Here is an 18,394-nt window from a genome sequence, read left to right on the forward strand (position 1 = left end):
CTTTGAAAGAACTCTCTTTATCCCGTTGTTGAAAGTCCAGTTATTAGGTCTGTTGCTATAAGAATGTTCATTATATTTCCAATTCAAGGATGTGCTTTCAAACGTGCACTCCGGCATACGGAGCGCTTGGTGTTTTATTTTGAAAACCGGATGTTAATGTCCTGACAAATCAGCCTGAGACTGTATCGCAGGCTTTTCTTTTCTTTTTCTACCGTAAAAGCCTTTGTAAGGAGGGCGTTCAAATTCAGCGTCAGACAGTTTGACCACGGAGACACGAGTGTCAGAACAGTGTCCTGTTGTGCTTGTTAGACTGGACTCTTCACAGTTTAGCGTAGGGGCTATTTGTCTTCTAAGGTTTATCACATGCTCACTCTATTCTATCCCGTGCAGTTTTAGGTTAATGGCCATTACTGTTTCACCACTGCACACACACACAAACAACTTTTCAGTGTCTGAATTGTTGTTCTCACTTCCTGTACATTATTTTACTTCTTCAAATGTATATGAACTAACCTTGCTACGTGTGTGTTCTTGTATTTGTGTCATTGTTGAGAGCCAAGAAACTTCAAAATGCGTGGACATTTTAGACGTTCTGTCCCCCTTAAAATAGCATTTTGGGGGTTAAGACCTGCTTTTAGTGTTAGTGCAAAGGTGCTCGTGATGTGTTGATAGTTATGCGTCCTCTCTACGTAAACTGCGCAAACTTGTGTGCGCAACAATTTCCTCATGTGAAACAGTTTGAATGTGGCTGTTTTTTTGCGAACTACATTCTCTTATCGCACATGTTTTGTCACTGTTATTATTATTGTGGCGACTTTATTAAAGAGAACAAGCCTGGAGGAAACTGACCAATGAGGGAGCGAGGAGCAGGTGATTGACAGCAGATCCAGCCAATGGACACGCAGGCTAAAATGTGTTTACACCCGCCCACTTCCCCGTACAAGGCGACGGCTGGGGTGAGTTGAGGAAAGTTCATTGAAATAATTCAAAGGTTTTTAAATGTTAAATTGCACAACTTGTTTCGCCAAGCGAGCGAGTTTGTCTTCGTGTTGACACACGAGTAATAACGTGGAGCTGACATCGTGTGTTTAAGTGGTAAAAAAAAAAGCAGCTTCGTTCCCAGCGCAGCTTCATTGTTGACGAGATCTGGCTGCTTTTGTTGGAGCTGCCTTTGCGCAACACGATGGTTCGTCATTTTTACTGAATTGAATCGCAGTTTCGTGCTCATTGTCCGTTGTTGTGTTGATGTTTATGTCAAATCGCAGAGGATTGAGGTCGAATGGATTCTCGTCGACGCAACTTGGCACTTTTTGTTTCGCGTCAACAAACACTGCTCCATATTTTTTATTTTTTTATTTTACAAAGCTCATAAACGTCCAGACTATGAGTATTTAATACCCTTCTATATTATGACCACTGTCAGTGGTCGATGTTGTGCTTTTTACTCGCTATAAATTACTCACACCAAGTGTATTATCGCTCGTCTTCTCTGCATTGAATGAATGGGCCGTTTATGCGCATGCGCGCAATGTCTCAAAAGTTTATAAACAAGATGTGTCACATGACGAGAACATTGTGTAATAGATAAACACCGTTCTTATCACATTTACATGTGTGCAAACTGTGAGATTGTCACATTCTATTGATTGGGGGTGAATTTCCATGATCCGGATACTTATCAACTGTTATAAGTTATCATATTATGTCATTTCATAGCTTTTATTTTATGTGTAATATTTAGGTGAGTTTATGAGCATGAATTGAATATACTATACCACAGGTATGTATGTTCGTATTGGTGCATAATCACTTTAAAATACAAAATAAGTTGGGTTTTTTGTAGCTTTAGTGCACTGCCATGTTTCTACAACAGCCTGATGGATAAACCAGCCAGACAATGTTTTGAGTTTTGAGACGGACGTTTACTGAAGTGTACCATTCCCCGTTTGTCGCATTCTGCAGTCTTACCATTAGATGTTACTAATTCCTGTTAGTGAAATCTAATTCATGTTTCCTCTACATCCCTAAGCTTAGGGAGGATCACAACAGTGTGTCTATACTTAGGTGTGGTTTTTTTTAAGTGATGGCAGACGGCCAGAGTTACCCTACATCACTCCAGCCATGTGAAGCTCTGTAAAGGATTAGGTTTCTCTTTTTGTGTGTCATTGCAGTGGGGTTGTTTGTCAATGGCATATACATCAGTTAGCGTCAGGGCTCAGTGATGTGTAGATTGTCCTCGGCATAAATCGTAAAATATGTAACTCTGGCCTGTTTCAGTGACTGTGGACATCATGGTGTGGGAGGTGGTGACCCCAGTTGTGCTGTCGAGTGACCCCAACAACCTCAATGTCCAGGAGCACGAGTCTCAGGCTGAACACACAGGTACTGTAAACACGTCTGTACTGCAACATTACCACCATAACACTCTTAATAAAAGTACTTTGATATTCAGACGGATAGAATTAATTGATCCTAAAACCTTATGTTGTAATTTTGAAGGGGCAATATTATGCAAAATCAACTTTTTAATAATTTAAATCCTTATATTTGTAACTGGAGGTCCTATCAGTCGGCAAAGTGTGAAAAAAGATGACTTGTGGTCCTCCTCAGTCTAAGAACAGGAGATGAAACACGCAATGTTGACTTCCGCACCCCTTGGGACGTCACAATGCGCTAAATCCCTGGAATTGTTGTCTCGCGGAGCGCCGATTTGTCCGTAAAACATGCGAGAGTGCTAGCGAGGTCAACAGTATCCGAAAACCGTAAATCTGCAAAAATTCTTGGCTCCACAGTGCAGCACAGAGTCCAAAACAAACTTCCATCCTCAGAGGATTTATCTGTCCAGTGGATACATGTTATATATAACGGCAATGTGCCTGCTAGAGCCTGCTAATGATCACTTTTCCAAATGCTAACTGCTGTTAGCTCCCAGTAGCCTCTGTGGCTGATGTCATTTCATGTCCCTTGTTTTAGCAGGGTGGTTGAACTGCTGTGGTGCTTCATTCTTAGGGTATTTTGACCAAAGCATGTCACAGACATGTTCATTAGGACACCAGGGAACTAGTTTAACTTGGGAGAAATAGGGGATAACATGACTCCTTTAATGTCAAATTGTGTAACTTTTAAATATAAACACATTGGTTACATTCAAACCACAATGTAGCTTTACATTTCTTGGATGAGATGAAACACTACACTGTGGTGTGTTTTGATAATTGAAACCAAACTCTAACAGAACTAAAGTCTGACTTTTCTGTGCCAAACGTGTCACGTGTGCTTCACACAGTGTTTGTTCTCACCTTTAGGAGCGATGATGGACGCAGACAGAGAGCAGTCACATGACCTCCTGTGCTGTGAACACTTCCCCACCTCACCCGGGTTCCCCACCTGTGACAGCTACATGGAATACGGTACATATAACACGCCAGCAAACACTCGGATTAACACAGTGACTGTGATATGAATACAATAGTACATATGCAATGCATGTTTACCGGTTTCTTACATTCTGTCTTCAGATGATCTGCCAGATTTACAGGAGGTTCAGGAGGAGGCAGAGCCAGCCGCGCCAACCGTTTACCAGGTGGAGATAGGTGTGTCTCACCAGGAGACACGCGGCCCACAGCCTCCTGACACACACCGGCTCACACAGCTGGCTCACATCGCCACTGGGTCTCAGAGCCCACTACTGCAAGAGTCTGCTCACAGCAGGTGAGCACACTTTACTCAATTTAATCAATTTAAAGGGGCTATATGTAAGAAATGTGAGGGCCGGGCACGAGAACTTAAAACAAAAACTACATGGAATTACAATTAAATCGCCCACAAACAGGACAACATTCTGTAATATTTCACTAATTGAATCACTTCACACATGTGGAGCTAACAGCTAAGCTAACAGGTGAGGTTCTGAAAACAAATGGAATGGAAAATGGAATCAAAGACCAAACTGCACTCACGGTGCCCTCTGCTGGACCAAGCACGAATTACCTCAAACGGTGTGATGTGCCTGTAGATTTTATGTTTTAAACTTGGAACATATTTTTAAGCTTCAAGTTTGAACTTATTAGTCAGAAGTTCAAACAAATGCCCTATAGTTCCTGAACAGACGTGACGGTCCCACCGTCGGATTTTCAGCAACAGGCAGATATAGAAAGTGAAAAAGCAGGATGGAGACATGAGGAGATGATTGTAAAAAATAATTAAAAGGTATATGGAAGAGAGAGTGAGTGTTGGTTGACTATTTTAAACATGTTTTGATCTACTATATTGTGTGTATTTTACCATTTTCTATCTGTGACAACGTTATACAACTCAATTGTATGTATCATTGCATGTCTGCCCAATTTGTGAGCATAAAGGAGTATTAAGATATGAACCATAAGCTCCTTAACTACTGGTCAGGACCATTTCTGACCATCAAACTGAAAAGTCTGTGTCTTCCTCAGCTCCTCTGTAGTCTACATCTCCAGCTCCAGAGGTGATCTTCATTCCTACGCCCGGCCTCCTCCTCCTCCTACTCTTCCTCCTCCTCTTCTCCCCAGCAGCACCTCGTCACCTCCTCGAGGTCATGGCAGGGAACGTCGGCGCAGCAGGGTAGAGCCTAACGTTTACCTGCTCCCTTTCTTCACTCACTGCCATTTTTATGCCACAACGTAATATTCTTGCTACGTGCCAACACTTCTCCACTTCTGCCTGTTTTCACAGACGATAAGTGAATGTGGCTCTGCGATGTCCACCAGATCTTCTCTCTCTGATGATGAAGACATGGGCTGGAGCTTCTCCTGGCCCCCCACTGCCTGGCACTGTTTTCTCAAAGGTAATCAAATGCGCAAACACAGTTCTGATAAGAATGTGCATCATCCGTGACCTTTACTGTATTAACATGACATCATGACTTCTCCTTCTTTGTCGTCGTCAGGCTCTCATCTACGTTTCCACAGTGGATACAATGTGGAGTGGCAGGATGCTGAGGAGTTGGACTCATACGATGAGGAACAGTCCACATCTCTGAAGGTACACTGTGCAAAAAGCCAGGATGTCCTTGTGAAGTATTTTTATTTGATATCTTAAAGTGGAACTATGCAGGATTTCGACCTTAATTTAACAGCTTCAGAGTCATCGTTAAATGGGTTGTTGCATCCGTTAGCGTAAAATCAGTCTTGCGAGATCGACCGCCGATGCAAATTAGCTATTAAGCTAACTCTGTTATCAACCCGGTTCTGTACATGGTCCCTGTCAACTAAACTGAGGCTGGCTGCCAACTTCAGCGTCGTGCCAGCGTGAGCAGCTCAGAAAGCACTTTTTGCGTTTTCAACCCTTTAGACGGAAAGCGACAGCGGAGCGTTTTTAAGATTTCCACTCTGGAGGGTGGGTCAAGCCCCAAGAACGCCGTCACCGTCTAAACGAAAGGCACATCTGATAAAATATTTGGTCGGTTTCACCCGGGAGCGTTGCCGTGTAAAGCCAGCCTAAACTAGGGCCGCCGACCCAGAGTCCTCCACCCAGAATCGTGAGGAAATTGTTTCACGGCAGTACACACGATAGCATTATCTTATATGTTTATAATGGCAGAGCGCGTGAAAAACAACCAGCGGACAAAATCATTGTCCGTGAAAAGCGAGGAAGAGGAAACAGGGGCATCAGCAGTGAGTTTTTATAACAGTGAGGATAAAATGGCTGTTCCAAGAATGTTTACGGGGGTGTCGTAAAAATCTGTATTCCATGAATGTTGGGGGAGATCCGTCGATAGAAAAAAAAAAACGTGCAAATCAACACCAACAAAAATCCCCCAGATTTTACGGACCGCAGCTTTAAGCAGTTCAGTGGTTACATTACCATTTTAACTAGCGCTGGGCACTAGGTTAACGCATGATGCGTTTCCATGACGACTGAAAAAGACTTGCGTAATGTCATGTTTACGTGCCGCAAACACCGGAGTCCAGGCACCGTTTACCTGTTAGCTCTGTTAGCTGCATTAGCGCCGGTTAGCGCGCCTACAGTCAAACTGGAGTATGTGTATTAAACGGAAAGAGCTGCGCTACAAATAACCAGTGTACCTGTGTACTGCGTATGTGTGCCTCTGCTTTTAAAGTTTAGCGTTACTTTAGAGACTAATTTCAACAAATCCTTTACAGAGTTACGGCTCTGAGGGTCTGAAGCTGGTGGAGCATTCAGAGGTCGTGTTGTCTGGTCAGGCTGTCCTACAGCTCACCTTTGACCCTGGCACATTTGGACACACCCCCGTTACTGCAAGGTGCCAACTTGACCACCCGTTCTACGTGAAAAACAAAGGTAGGCTAGGCCTGACGCTATGACCACAGTAAAGCTGCGTCATGGAAGAGACTTCTTAACTTCAATCTCTATTAGGATGGTCATCCTTCTACCCAAGCTTGACTGTGGTGCATTATGGGATACCGTGCTATGAAATGGAAGCAGGAGATGTGTGCCTGCCTCCAGGACACAGAGACGCCAAACACACGGACGCCTCACTGGTCTTTGACGCCTTCAGGAGGTAAAACAGACACCAGGATTTTAAAGGCAGATCACCAGATCAGCTGCTGTGTGTGAAAGACCACTGTGTGTGTGTGTGTGTGTGTGGTGTGTGTGGTGTGTGTGTGTGTGTGTGTGTGTGTGTGTGTGTGTCGCTCTCTCTCAGCCATGACTTCACTCCTCTGGACTCCTCTGCGGTGTACGTGTTGAGCAGTATGGCCAGGCGGCGACGAGCCTCCCAGTCCAGCGGAGGAGCCGCTTCTCCAGACAGAGACACGTTACAAGGTTTTTTTTTTTTTTAATTGTGCTTCCCAACCTCAGTTTCCCCTGAGTCACGAAATATCTTCATTCACTGCAACACTAATTCCGCACTTTTTAGACCCACCCGTCGGGGCACGGGACCTCATTCCCAGAATGTGAACAGTGTCCGCCATTTTGCCAACAGTTACGCTAACAGGACCAAGTGTCACTGGTGGGCACGTAACAAAAAAAGAATGGAGATATTTCTCATCTCAGGGAAAATTGACGTTGGGAAGCACAACTTTTCAAAATTTTGTGCCACAAAGGTAAATCTAAACCAAATACAAAATAACACATTTATACTTACTGAATTCCTGTGTGTTGTGATGTAAAATGGCCATTTTTTTCTGCGGAATTTGGTGTAAGGAGTGAGCGGGGGACCGTATCTATGTTCCCCGCTTTGTATGTGACTGGGGAATATAGGACCCTTTTTTAGAGAAAGGGTCCTATGTTCCCCGCTGTTCAAGGGTAACCCTAACCCTAACCCGCTATGTTAACCCTAACCCTTTACCCTGGAGCTCCACACCCAGGCTTCCACAAAGTGGGAAACCTAGGACCTTTTTTGGGGAAAAACGGGGAACATAGGACCCGGGGAACATAGGTATGACCCCGTGAGCGGTTTACGAACTTTAGCTTCCAGGCAGAAAAGGCTGTTGAACAGTGAGATAAAAGCAGTGAACATGCATCCATCCATCCATAACCAGACATATAGGTTAGCTTAACTCAGTTTCTCCGCTGCCAGCCATGTCCACAATGGTGGTGCACTTGAGGTCAGTGTATACAATGTGTCAGGACTTCATACCACATTTGAACGATCATTATAAATAAAAGAAGGCCATTAGCCGAAGTGGAGTTAGCGCTGATTTTTCTGTTTTTATTGTCAATTTGTCAAATTCTCACAGATGCCAAACAAAAGCCAAACAAGAGTCAGTCTGTCGGTGCACAGGGAGGAGCCAAAAACGCCACGGCAGTAAAGTGCAAGCGGCCGATGAACGCCTTCATGCTGTTTGCCAAGAAGTTCAGGGTGGAGTACACACAGAGATACCCTGGCAAGGACAACAGGTGGGTGTGTGTGGTCTGTAGTGTGTGCTGTGAAGTCGCTCAGTGGAGCCATGTTCCTGCAATGGAAGTGTATATGTGTGTGTGTTGCAGAGCCATCAGTGTCCTCCTTGGCGAGCACTGGAAGAAAATGCGAAGTGAGGAGCGACGGATGTTCACCCTACAGGCCAAAGCTCTCGCAGACGAACAGAAAAGACTCAACCCAGACTGCTGGAAACGCAAACGAACCAACTCTGTAAGGACAAACACACACACACACACTCACTCTGTTTGCTTTGTACTGCCGTCTAATTCAATTCATCCTCTCTGCCTAACAGGGTTGTCAGGGAAATTAAGTCTTCAGAGATGAAAGGAGGACACGTTTAAAAACTGACGTAGAGAAGAGGAACTGTGCAGAACATAATATTTTTGCTTGAATATTACACTTCGCTGACGGGCTCACCTTGATCTCCCAAAGTGAGGAGTTAAGTCGGTCTTTTTAAGAATTCTCACACAAAGTTGACACAGGGCGCGTCACTCCCTTTCACTTTTAAAATGTGCCGATTCCCTCATTGTGAATATGCCAAGGTCATCAAAGTCTGCGCGGTGTCTCCAAACTACATTTAGACGCAGACCGCGAGGCTTCTAGTCACAACCGGAACTCCACGAATAATGATTTTACAGCAAAAAAACGAAAACAAAACAGTGATGATTTTCTGCAGGTGGAAATTGGGGTGCTGTAGTATTTTACGTAGAGAATCAAGCTATTATACCCAAATTATATTTTAGACATTATTAAGAGCTACGCAATATGTTTTCCTGATGATATTATTTGTATTTGCACTCAGTGTATTTCACTTCACATTTAAACTTCACAATAAGGTTTGACATCATTTACATCAGCATAGCAGACAACCTGCTCTTTTAATGCAATAATATTAAATAATTCACGTTCCCTTGATGTGCTTTGGCCTTTTAACATTTTTTAGCAGTGTCAGATTTAGTATCCCTTTAGTTGCCTACAGTATAAGGCTTTTATTTTGAAGACGTAGCTGGCAGAATAATATTGGAATGATGCTTTTTATTTAACTAGTATGCATTTTAGGAGCAGGGCGACATATGACAGGACTGAATGGGCCATTTCCACAGCAGCCATTTTGACTAATACATACTACATAAAGCACAGGTGTTACAGATCACATCACATCACACAAATGGAACTCGGCCATCATTAATTTGATTATTTACACCTATGTCAAGCCGTTTAATTGCTAGATTGGATATGTATTACAGGTAATTCAATTCCTCCCAGTCAAAAAGAACATTTCAGAAATCCACAATGACATTCTTCCTAGGACAAATCACTTTTGCCATCCATGTGTTTTGGGCTTTCAATTTCAGATATCCACAATTACATTCTGGATACCTAGAATGAACATATCTGCAATATAATTCTTACTAGGAGAAACTCCCATGTCAGATATCAATCCAATTGTTACTAGTCATGATAACATTTACGGTAATTGTAATGAAACCGCACTAAAGTGACGTCATTTGTCCTAGGAAGTACGACATTGTGGATAGGAAGAATGTCCTTGTGGATAGAAGGAATGTCATTGTGGATGGGAAGAATGCCATTGTGGATAGGAAGATTTGAATTACAGATATCTGTAATACATATCCAGTCTTGCTATTAAATGTTAAAACGGCTTGCCATATACACCTGTGCTTTTCTTATTGTGACCTTTCAAAATGGCTGGATCCCCAAGCATTTACACCACAACAGATTATGTTAATAACGTGTTACAACTGTTGATCTTTACATGTCTGTGTGCCATAATGAGAATAATAATGTTAATATGTTCTGTCAAAAGTATAATCAAACCCACATCAATGCAAGCGAGAGGTGATGAGGGTTCTTGCTACTCACAGCTTTAATTCACAAGTTTAAAGTGACCACAGTGTGTAACAATGGTGTGTCCACTTTTTTTTTTCTTTTTTTAAACTTAAAGGTGCATTATGTAATAAATCTAAAACAACTGGCCATAAAATCCTCCTAATATGTCACAGAGACTCAGGAATAATGTTCATATAACAAACTGAACTCACCAACAACAACAGTACAGCCAAAATATTTGCATTAAAAAAAATATTTTGCAAACTGCAAATCATGTTTATGTTTTGAAATCATGTTTTGGCATGTGGCGCCACCTACCGCCGTCTACCAATCATTGCAGTCAGTAGAGTCTCAGCTGCCGAGCAACCATGGGTTGCCAGTTACGTCAGAAAACGAAACCTAATTTTGAATTTGAATGTAGTAACCGTTTTTGGCCACATTACATATGGCACCTTTAATGTTTATATGTATTTATTAAGAGTGGGTTTACGCTGGGATTTCACACAAAGAAGTACACAATATATGATAAAATATAAGCAACACTTGTGTTTTTGTTCCCATTTTCCACAAATTGAACTTTTAATGGAGGCAGCAGAGCTTATTTTAGAGTGGTCCTTTTTTTTTATACTTGAATAGTCCAAGGCTCACTTGTGCAAAAAGTCATGGTCTTTAATCCAGGTGGATGGATTATTGTAATAAAAGGTGTGTCGCTCACTCGTACAGATTTAAAAAAGTTTGAACCGTATTTGAGAGGATTGAGAACTTCAGTACATCAACAATGGGAGCAAAAGTATTTATATACAAATACATATTTCGTTTTTTGTGAGTGTACATCATTTCATGTGTGATGTACTGCAAAACCACAACCACACAGCTTCCCTCATCAGTTTTTCTGTAATTGACAGCGTCACCAGGTCACATGACAAAAACCCCATCAGAAATGGTTGTTATTCGCGTAATCGTCGCCAAACTCTCGCAGCCACAGTTTTGGTTTGAAAGATGAATAGTTTGAGTTAGAAATGATCTTCTTCACGAAGAGCCCTTAAAATTGAATGATTATACATGACGAAAGGTCAAGGACACACAAAGCATGGCCCTGGGCAAAGACAGACAAATATTATCTTTGATTTAATTGTGGACTTTAAATACCTCAGATATTTAATTAACGCTCCTAAAGCTATAGGTCATGGGAGGTTATAGAAACATGGTGTGATTAGGTGAAAGTACTTCAGCTAGTGAGTTTTGATGCTTAAACATTGTTTGCAAGAGTAGTTTAAATGAAATAGACATGAAAATATTTCCAGGATTGGGCACTCATACTCTCACTGCATAACGAGGTTTATTCTTAATGCACTATATACACTTTATCTTATGTGACTGCTACAGTATCGTGTGTTACTATGACAAATATTAACATGACTATATAGAGAAATGCATATATTTTTTGGTTTTGACTTAATCTTTGGATGTGCATTGATTATTTGACTTTTGTATGTCTTTGCTATCATGCCATGTACAGGTCCATCAGGGGAGACAATGCAATACATATGTATTATAGTATAAATAAAAGCATGTTCAATCTATGAACCCATTTGTCGCCGTGTCTTCACTTAAAAGAAAAACACGATCATGTATTTGATTTTTTGACTTCCTATAAAAAGAGATGAGTTTGAAACATAAACCAAGTTTGAAACAATTCTTTAATTCTGCTGCTCTGTACATACTGCACCAGTTTATATCTGGAAATAAAGGTAGAGACATGAAGCTTCTACTGACTCGAAGATAAGAAAAAGAGACGACGTTCCATTAAAACTTTAAACATGATCAATATTTCCAGGCTAAAATGATCAAATAGGATCCACACAGTTATATATGTGTAAATGACTAGAAAATCACATTTTATAGTAAAATAGAAAATATATAGAGGTACACTATAAACATACAGTAATTTGGCCTTTTGGATGTCTTCAGGGATATTTACACAGAGTGTTCAGACAGATCTGCTGAGTCACTGTCTGTTTTCACTGATGGGTTTTTGAACATAAACGGTGGAGCAGGGACGCACGACATTCACAGATTCAGATTTCAACACTGAAAATGATTCAGAGGGTGTTTGATTTAGTCTGACCAGACGCAAACATTTAGACTTCCTCATAAATGAAAACACTCACACGTAACCTGCCTGCCTCGCTGAATGCATGCGCACTCCCGCAGCAGGGGATACAAATCCTGTCGGGGATCACTACCTTGGCACGACATTTGCACGACTTTGGAGAATATCTTTGTAAGTCATTCCAAACATAAAATAAAATTCAATCACACTATCTCTGTCCATTCCAAAGCTTCAGCCAGCTTCACTCGCTTTACTTGTGCAGCTCTCCAGGTAATTCATGAGATTGTTATTAATTTTGTGCTCACATTAAGCCCATTTCGTGCGCACGTTCTACCTATTTTGTGGGAACAAAATAGTACTTTGTGCGCACGTTTTACTTATTTTTCGTGAGAATGATTTAGTATTTTATGCGCACGTTTCACCTATTACGCGGAAACGAATAAGTATTTTGTGCACACGTTTTACCTATTTCCTGGGAACAAATTAGTATTTTGTGCGCAAGTTTTACTTATTTCGTGAGAATGATTTAGTATTTTGTGCGCACGTTTTACCTATCTCGTGGGAACTAATTAGTATTTCGTGCACGTTTTACCTATTGGTAAAACGTGCACGAAATACTAATTAGTTGAACACATTGCTGGAATTAGTTTTTCGTACACACGTTTGACCTATTTCGTGGTACTGAATTAGTATTTCATGCGCACATTTTACCTACTGTATTTCGTGGAAACTAATTAGTATTTCATGTGCACATTTTACCTATTTTGTGGGAACAAGTTAATATTTTGTGCGCATTTTTTACCCATTTCATGGGCACTAATTAAAATTTAATGCGCACGTTTTACCTATTTCCTGGAAACAAATTTGTATTTCGTGGGCACGTTTCACCTATTTCATGGGAACTAATTTGTATTTTGTGAGCATGTTTTAACTATTTCGTGAGAACGAATTACACAACACACCTTCTCTTATTGTCTGAAATATGCAATAGATTGATGTTTTTTTCCCTCTAAAAATATGTTTTACTGTGACACAGTAACTTTAATCTTTTCAAACTGTCATCAGGGAGTGTTTGACTTCAGTGATCGATGTTGAGCAGAATAACTCTTTAAATTCCAGGCTGCATTTTATACATAACATCTGGATGTAATCATCTCTGATCTGTACAGACTAAACCAACAAGTGCAAAAAGACACTGATCCCCTTAAAGAAAATGGATAAAATCCACATGGTATACCAATATGTTGGCATATCAGTCCCACAGTTGTATCAAAACACATAATAGGTACAATAACATGAATTACAAAAAGGCATCAGAGACCATGTGGCAGTGACAACACATAAGCAGAGGAATTTAAAAACAGCAGGAAATACCAACAGTCAATTTACTGTCACGAGTGAGGCCTTTAAAATAAAATATGTTAGTAAAAATTGTGTCTTTTTTGCACTTATAATGTGATCACTTCCATTTGTACTTCATTTCTATTTTCTGTGCTATGACTGTTTTGTAAATTTGAGTTTTGTATAAATATCTTTCAGTGTTTTTTTTTTGTTTTGTTTTTTGAAAAAGATGAAATATATGTGTGGAATAAAGAATAACATTAGCTAAAAATAATAACAGGGAAATTAGTGGAAAAAAAACATTTGAGAAACTAGCAATACAAGAAGTCAATATTAAATAAAGCTTCCAATAAAAAGAATTAATGTTTTAAAGTAAGTCTGTAAGTGGAATTAATGAAGATGTCCCCTCTCAGATAATTCACGATGAAATACTCAGAGATTATGTGTTTAAAGAGACTTTTGGACTTTTTTCAGCCTCTGTTGCTTCATACAAACAAGCGATTTTTCTGGAAAAGGCAGTGACACTGATTTGGTAGCAGTTTTTAACAGGGGCTATACCACTGTATTTTAAACCATAAGGTTTATTCCTGTGTTTAAATCATCAACTTTGCTCTTTTAATGCTTTGTTTTGTCTTTTGGTCCAGTTGCTCTGCAGTACTGTTTTTATTTAGAACTAAGAAGTCAAACTGTCTGACCAATCAGAAAGAGTTCCCACAATTTGTGAATGCAAAGTTCATTTTTACCACATAAAGCAGTACAATTAGATCTAACAACCATATCAGAAGCCATTAGTTAACATAGAAAGGTTTACACTATCTGATTTACGAATTAATACCAGGAATGCGTCTCTGGTAGATTCAGTAGAACATGCTAACACTGACAGCATTATATGTAAAGACAGTCTCCTTTAATGGTGTAAAGAAATGTGTTGGAGGATTATGGGTAAAGTAAAGAACGTGGAATGATTTGATTTTTGTTTTCAATCCTTACAGTGCTTTAGATAAGTTAAGGCTTCACTGGATTGTTGGTTTTTATTTTGTATCTAATGAACCGTGGTTACTGCACATTAAAGCGACAGCATGGTGAGTGGACACAGCTGTGGACCACAGACACAGAGCTGTCGTGTTTTATCATCTGGTGACACTTTACTGTGCAGTACAGTAACAATGGGATAATAGTGTTGCAATACTTTCGTGATAACATTATGGCAAACAATCTTACTTCAAATTCAATTTACATCTTGGTAGTTAGAATGGTAATAGTGTGGTACACAATATTACAGTAATGCCATTCGGGTAATAGCTTAGCAATGAGAATATACTATGTGCTACCTTTAGTGAATCAAAAATGACAATAACCATATTATACTGTTGAAAATCACCCTGCTTTGTGTCCCACGTCCCAGATTTCTATTATTTATTACTATAAAAATAAGCTGTATTACCATTTTATGATGTCAATAGTAATGTAATAGTATATTACTACTATACTGTTATCATATTGTTACTGTACTGTCATTTTAAGTGTTTCCAATCGTCTCACCACAGACCAGACCTCAGTCAGTATATCACACAGTGTGTGTGTGTGTGTGTGTGTGTGAGTGTGTGTGTGACTACATGAGTGACTCCAGGCTCTCTGCGATGTTGCTATGGCCCAGTGGTACAGATCCGTTGGTCTCTGGACTCTGCAGAGCTTTCTGGTCCTCTTGGCTGCTCACCAGACTCAGCACAGCATGATACAGATACTGGTACTGCTCCTGTTGACGTACACACATGCACACACACACGTAGCAGCAAATTCTTTCAGAACAGCGGTGTTGCTCCAACCCTGGCAAATGGTAAATACGGTTCTGTATGTCTGAAAATTACCTCACTGTTATTTTAAATGTGTGTGTCTCTTAGTACTCACTATATCATTAAATACACCTGGCCTCATGAGGTTGGTCATCCGTGCCACCTGGTAAACATCCACAGCTCCTTCCTCCTCTAACTGATTGGACAGTGTGGTGAGAGCACAGAACAACCCCGATGTGGCTCCACCCAACCTACACACACACACACACACACAAACAGAAAATGACAGCAAAACATTATGGGAAATCTAACTTGTGAAAGAAACAACAGTGATGCTGGATGTGTTGTACTCACGGATCATGTACCACTGTTGGCCTGTCTGTGAGCCTGCTGTGCTGTCTGACTGTGTTGACCAGATCAAAACCGTTCCTGATTGGACTGTCGGGGTTTGGCCAGCAGGGGGCGTTGTACTGACGCAACTCCAGTGTGGAATTGTCCTACAATGGATGCAGAGAGAAACAGGAGAGAAGGATTCGGGCGTGTGAGAGTGAGATGGTCTGATGTCTGAATATTATTATTATTACAACAACAGTCGTACTATTAGTTATAATATATAACAGCACATGTAAAAGGTGTGTTTTTTTGTTACCAGTGGAGACGCCAATATGAAGTCCTGCACCAAAAGTCTCTCGTCGTTGGACAGGCACAAATACTCCTCCCCGGAGTATGACACAGTGAAACACTCAAAGCTCATGGGTTGGTTTTTACTGGGCCAGTAGTCACAACACTCCCCGTCTTCACTCTGATACCAACAAGAACACATGTAGGAGGGTGTGCATTATATCCAGTCATTTTGTCAGAACTACATTGAAAGTATCCGTGTATGCGTTTTATACCTGACTCTGTGGATCCTGCAGGCGAACAACAGTGTGTGTGTTGTGCTCCCAGATCATTCTCCAGAAATCGGCCACTGTGCTGCTCAGAGGAGTTTGGCTCACTATGAACTCTTTACTGTGGTGATGTCCCTGTGAAAACATGACAACATGAAGCACACTAAAAAGAACCGTAAACCGGGCCTAATAAGAGCACATGATGATTGAGTTGTGTCACCATGACATAGGAGGCGTTGATGTAGCCAGTGGAGTTGGATTCTGAAGCAGTCAGACTGACTCGTGATCTCTCCACTGTACGGAAACACACAATAAAGGCATGAGTTCAGGTAAAAATAGTCTCTATCTACCACTGACTTAAAGTGAGTAAAACCAGGCTACAGTAGCTAATGTTATTGGCACATTTCAGATCAGGTTTGATGACTCTACTCGCAGGACATCATGATCCTGCAGAGGGTTACACAGTAACTAACTAGTTGACCTCAAAGCCTCATGTCTAAATAAAAACATCAATATCTGATTTCACTTAATTTTAGTGACCTCTTGCTATAAGTAGTTATTTATTTTCTTTAACTGGTTTTATGTATTGTTCTGGCCAAACTTTAACTGATTGTCCTGTTGACTATTTGTTGTGTTGGTGTACCTCTCGATCTGATTGTTGTCTTCACCTGGAGCACTTGGAAATGTGGGTTTTATTATTTATTGACCTCTGCCAAGGAGGTATGTTTTCACTGGAGTTTGTTTGTTTGTCTGTCTGTTAAGCAACATAACTCGAAAAGTCAAATTTTCAGGAAATGTCTGCAATAGGACCAGGAACAAGTGATAAAATTTTGGGGCGTGATCCGTTAGCCCCATATAATCGCTATTGTGTAGGCACTGAGCTGCCTTGGCGGAGGTCTGTGCTCTCCGAGTGCTTTTCTAGTTATTATAAGTTATTACTATAAGTTATTCGGGTAACATTTATAAAACAAATGCTGTTTTAACAGGCGTTATTGTCTTGTTGTATGGTTTGTTATGCTATGAAAACTGTTATATAAATAAAATTGATTATTGTATTATTATTATTATAATAATAATAATAAAAATAATGATAATAATAATGATAATAATAATAAAAAACACTTTTATGGACCAAATGCAATTTCCTGCTGATCATGTGAATCTGATTGAATAAAATTATGTAGGAATATGTAAGATGTAATCTCTATGCCAGCTTAGATAATGAGGTTGTAAAAATAGATATACCGGCAAACTTTACATCAAGTAATAAAACAGTCAACCCTCAAGGTCTTCATCATAACTGATATTGTGCATTATTGCTGTGAAACACACACACACACACAAAAAACCCAACATGTTAGAGTTAGTACAGTTAGTTATCAGTTAGTACCCCAGTTCTGCTTACCAGGCATCAGAGCCCTGGCTCTGTTCCTCTCAGCGTTTCCATCTTTCAGAGCAGTGCTGTAGTCTGCATGCTTCGCCTGACGCTGACTGATCAACTGAAACAGAACACAATGAGTTGGAAATAATCACAGAGCATTTAGAGTGAGCAGGAAAAAAAGGATCAAAAACCAATGTGGCAGTTGAATGAAATGTAGGCCATAGAGTCTCTGGCCTACATTTCATGCAATTACAACTGCATAATTCAATTACACCCATTAGACCATATATAAAATGGGTGTAATTGCAAAACAAACTCCCATTTTGAAGCCTGAAGATTTTCAATCACCTGAAAGAGGCACCATTTGGACCACAAGCGCTGTCAATCATACTGTGTCCACTCATATATGCCATTCTTTATCATCTATTTTCCTCAAAATAGAAACATAATTTACAATAACATTGTTATTGACATCATGTTCTCTTGAAAAAGAGCTGAAACTAGTCATTGAAACCATTACCTACACTGGAAAATATTTACTTAATGAGAAGTCTTCCATTCAAACTTTCTGCAAGCAGCATAATCGCCCCTTAATAGGCAGTCAATACACTATTAATTCCTGATTAGATTCACCCTTTAAATTAGAATTAGACTACCTCCACTTTTTATATACGGTCTATGGTAAAGGCCACATTTTAGAGTTGTATATGATTTAGGTTGCAAAACTGTTAAGGGTACTTTGAACTGTTTGTCCATGCGTGTCCTGCCTGACGGCCCGGGAGTGAGGAGGTCAGACACGTAGGTGTGGAGGAGGTCTAAGGTCACTGAGGTGTCCCGGCTCAAGATGGCCTCCATCAGAGCATCATGGATGAAAACATATTGCTCCTAGAGACAAAGAGAGACAGAGAGAGACACCATGTTCTTAGTAAGAACTGACTAACTGGACACTGAAACATCTGTGTGAATCTTTGTGTCACTTCGCTCACCTCTGTCTGAACCAGGAAGTTCCTCTGAGTCCTCACATGTTTCAGGAAACCAAGAACGTTGACTGTTCCCTGATCCTGGATCTGCTGCAGCATGCTGTCTATCACAATGTAGGTTCCTGTCCTTCCTACACCAGCACTGTGATGAAACAAAGACAAAGTATGT

General features: G+C 40.5%; 2 protein-coding genes across 2 annotated transcripts in view; one reads left to right on the plus strand and one right to left on the minus strand.

The window, feature by feature from the left end:
* Positions 1 to 935: 935 nt before the first annotated feature.
* Positions 936 to 11,254, plus strand: LOC310941933 (HMG box-containing protein 1-like). The gene is made up of 13 exons (XM_083907187.1): positions 936 to 956; positions 2,278 to 2,382; positions 3,306 to 3,410; positions 3,519 to 3,711; positions 4,449 to 4,596; positions 4,708 to 4,819; positions 4,922 to 5,016; positions 6,138 to 6,294; positions 6,370 to 6,514; positions 6,659 to 6,777; positions 7,695 to 7,854; positions 7,945 to 8,086; positions 8,169 to 11,254. Exons 2-13 carry the CDS (start codon positions 2,292 to 2,294, stop codon positions 8,184 to 8,186), a joined length of 1,485 nt encoding a protein of 494 aa, XP_083763313.1. The 5' UTR covers positions 936 to 956; positions 2,278 to 2,291; the 3' UTR covers positions 8,187 to 11,254.
* A 3,539-nt stretch (positions 11,255 to 14,793) lies between these two features.
* ptprz1b (protein tyrosine phosphatase receptor type Z1b) overlaps positions 14,794 to 18,394 on the minus strand; it is a gene marked incomplete at both ends in the record, with an annotated part of 52,189 nt that continues 48,588 nt past the window's right edge. Inside the window, 9 exons of the mRNA XM_083907039.1 lie at positions 14,794 to 14,937; positions 15,090 to 15,225; positions 15,329 to 15,471; positions 15,624 to 15,773; positions 15,871 to 15,999; positions 16,085 to 16,158; positions 17,270 to 17,363; positions 17,984 to 18,130; positions 18,232 to 18,367. Of these exons, the coding sequence (XP_083763165.1) occupies positions 14,794 to 14,937; positions 15,090 to 15,225; positions 15,329 to 15,471; positions 15,624 to 15,773; positions 15,871 to 15,999; positions 16,085 to 16,158; positions 17,270 to 17,363; positions 17,984 to 18,130; positions 18,232 to 18,367 (1,153 nt within the window). The remainder of the gene's footprint in view (positions 14,938 to 15,089; positions 15,226 to 15,328; positions 15,472 to 15,623; positions 15,774 to 15,870; positions 16,000 to 16,084; positions 16,159 to 17,269; positions 17,364 to 17,983; positions 18,131 to 18,231; positions 18,368 to 18,394) is intronic.

This window comes from Microchirus variegatus (assembly GCF_963457635.1).
Source record: "Microchirus variegatus genome assembly, chromosome: 20".
In the NCBI taxonomy this organism is placed as follows: domain Eukaryota; kingdom Metazoa; phylum Chordata; class Actinopteri; order Pleuronectiformes; family Soleidae; genus Microchirus; species Microchirus variegatus.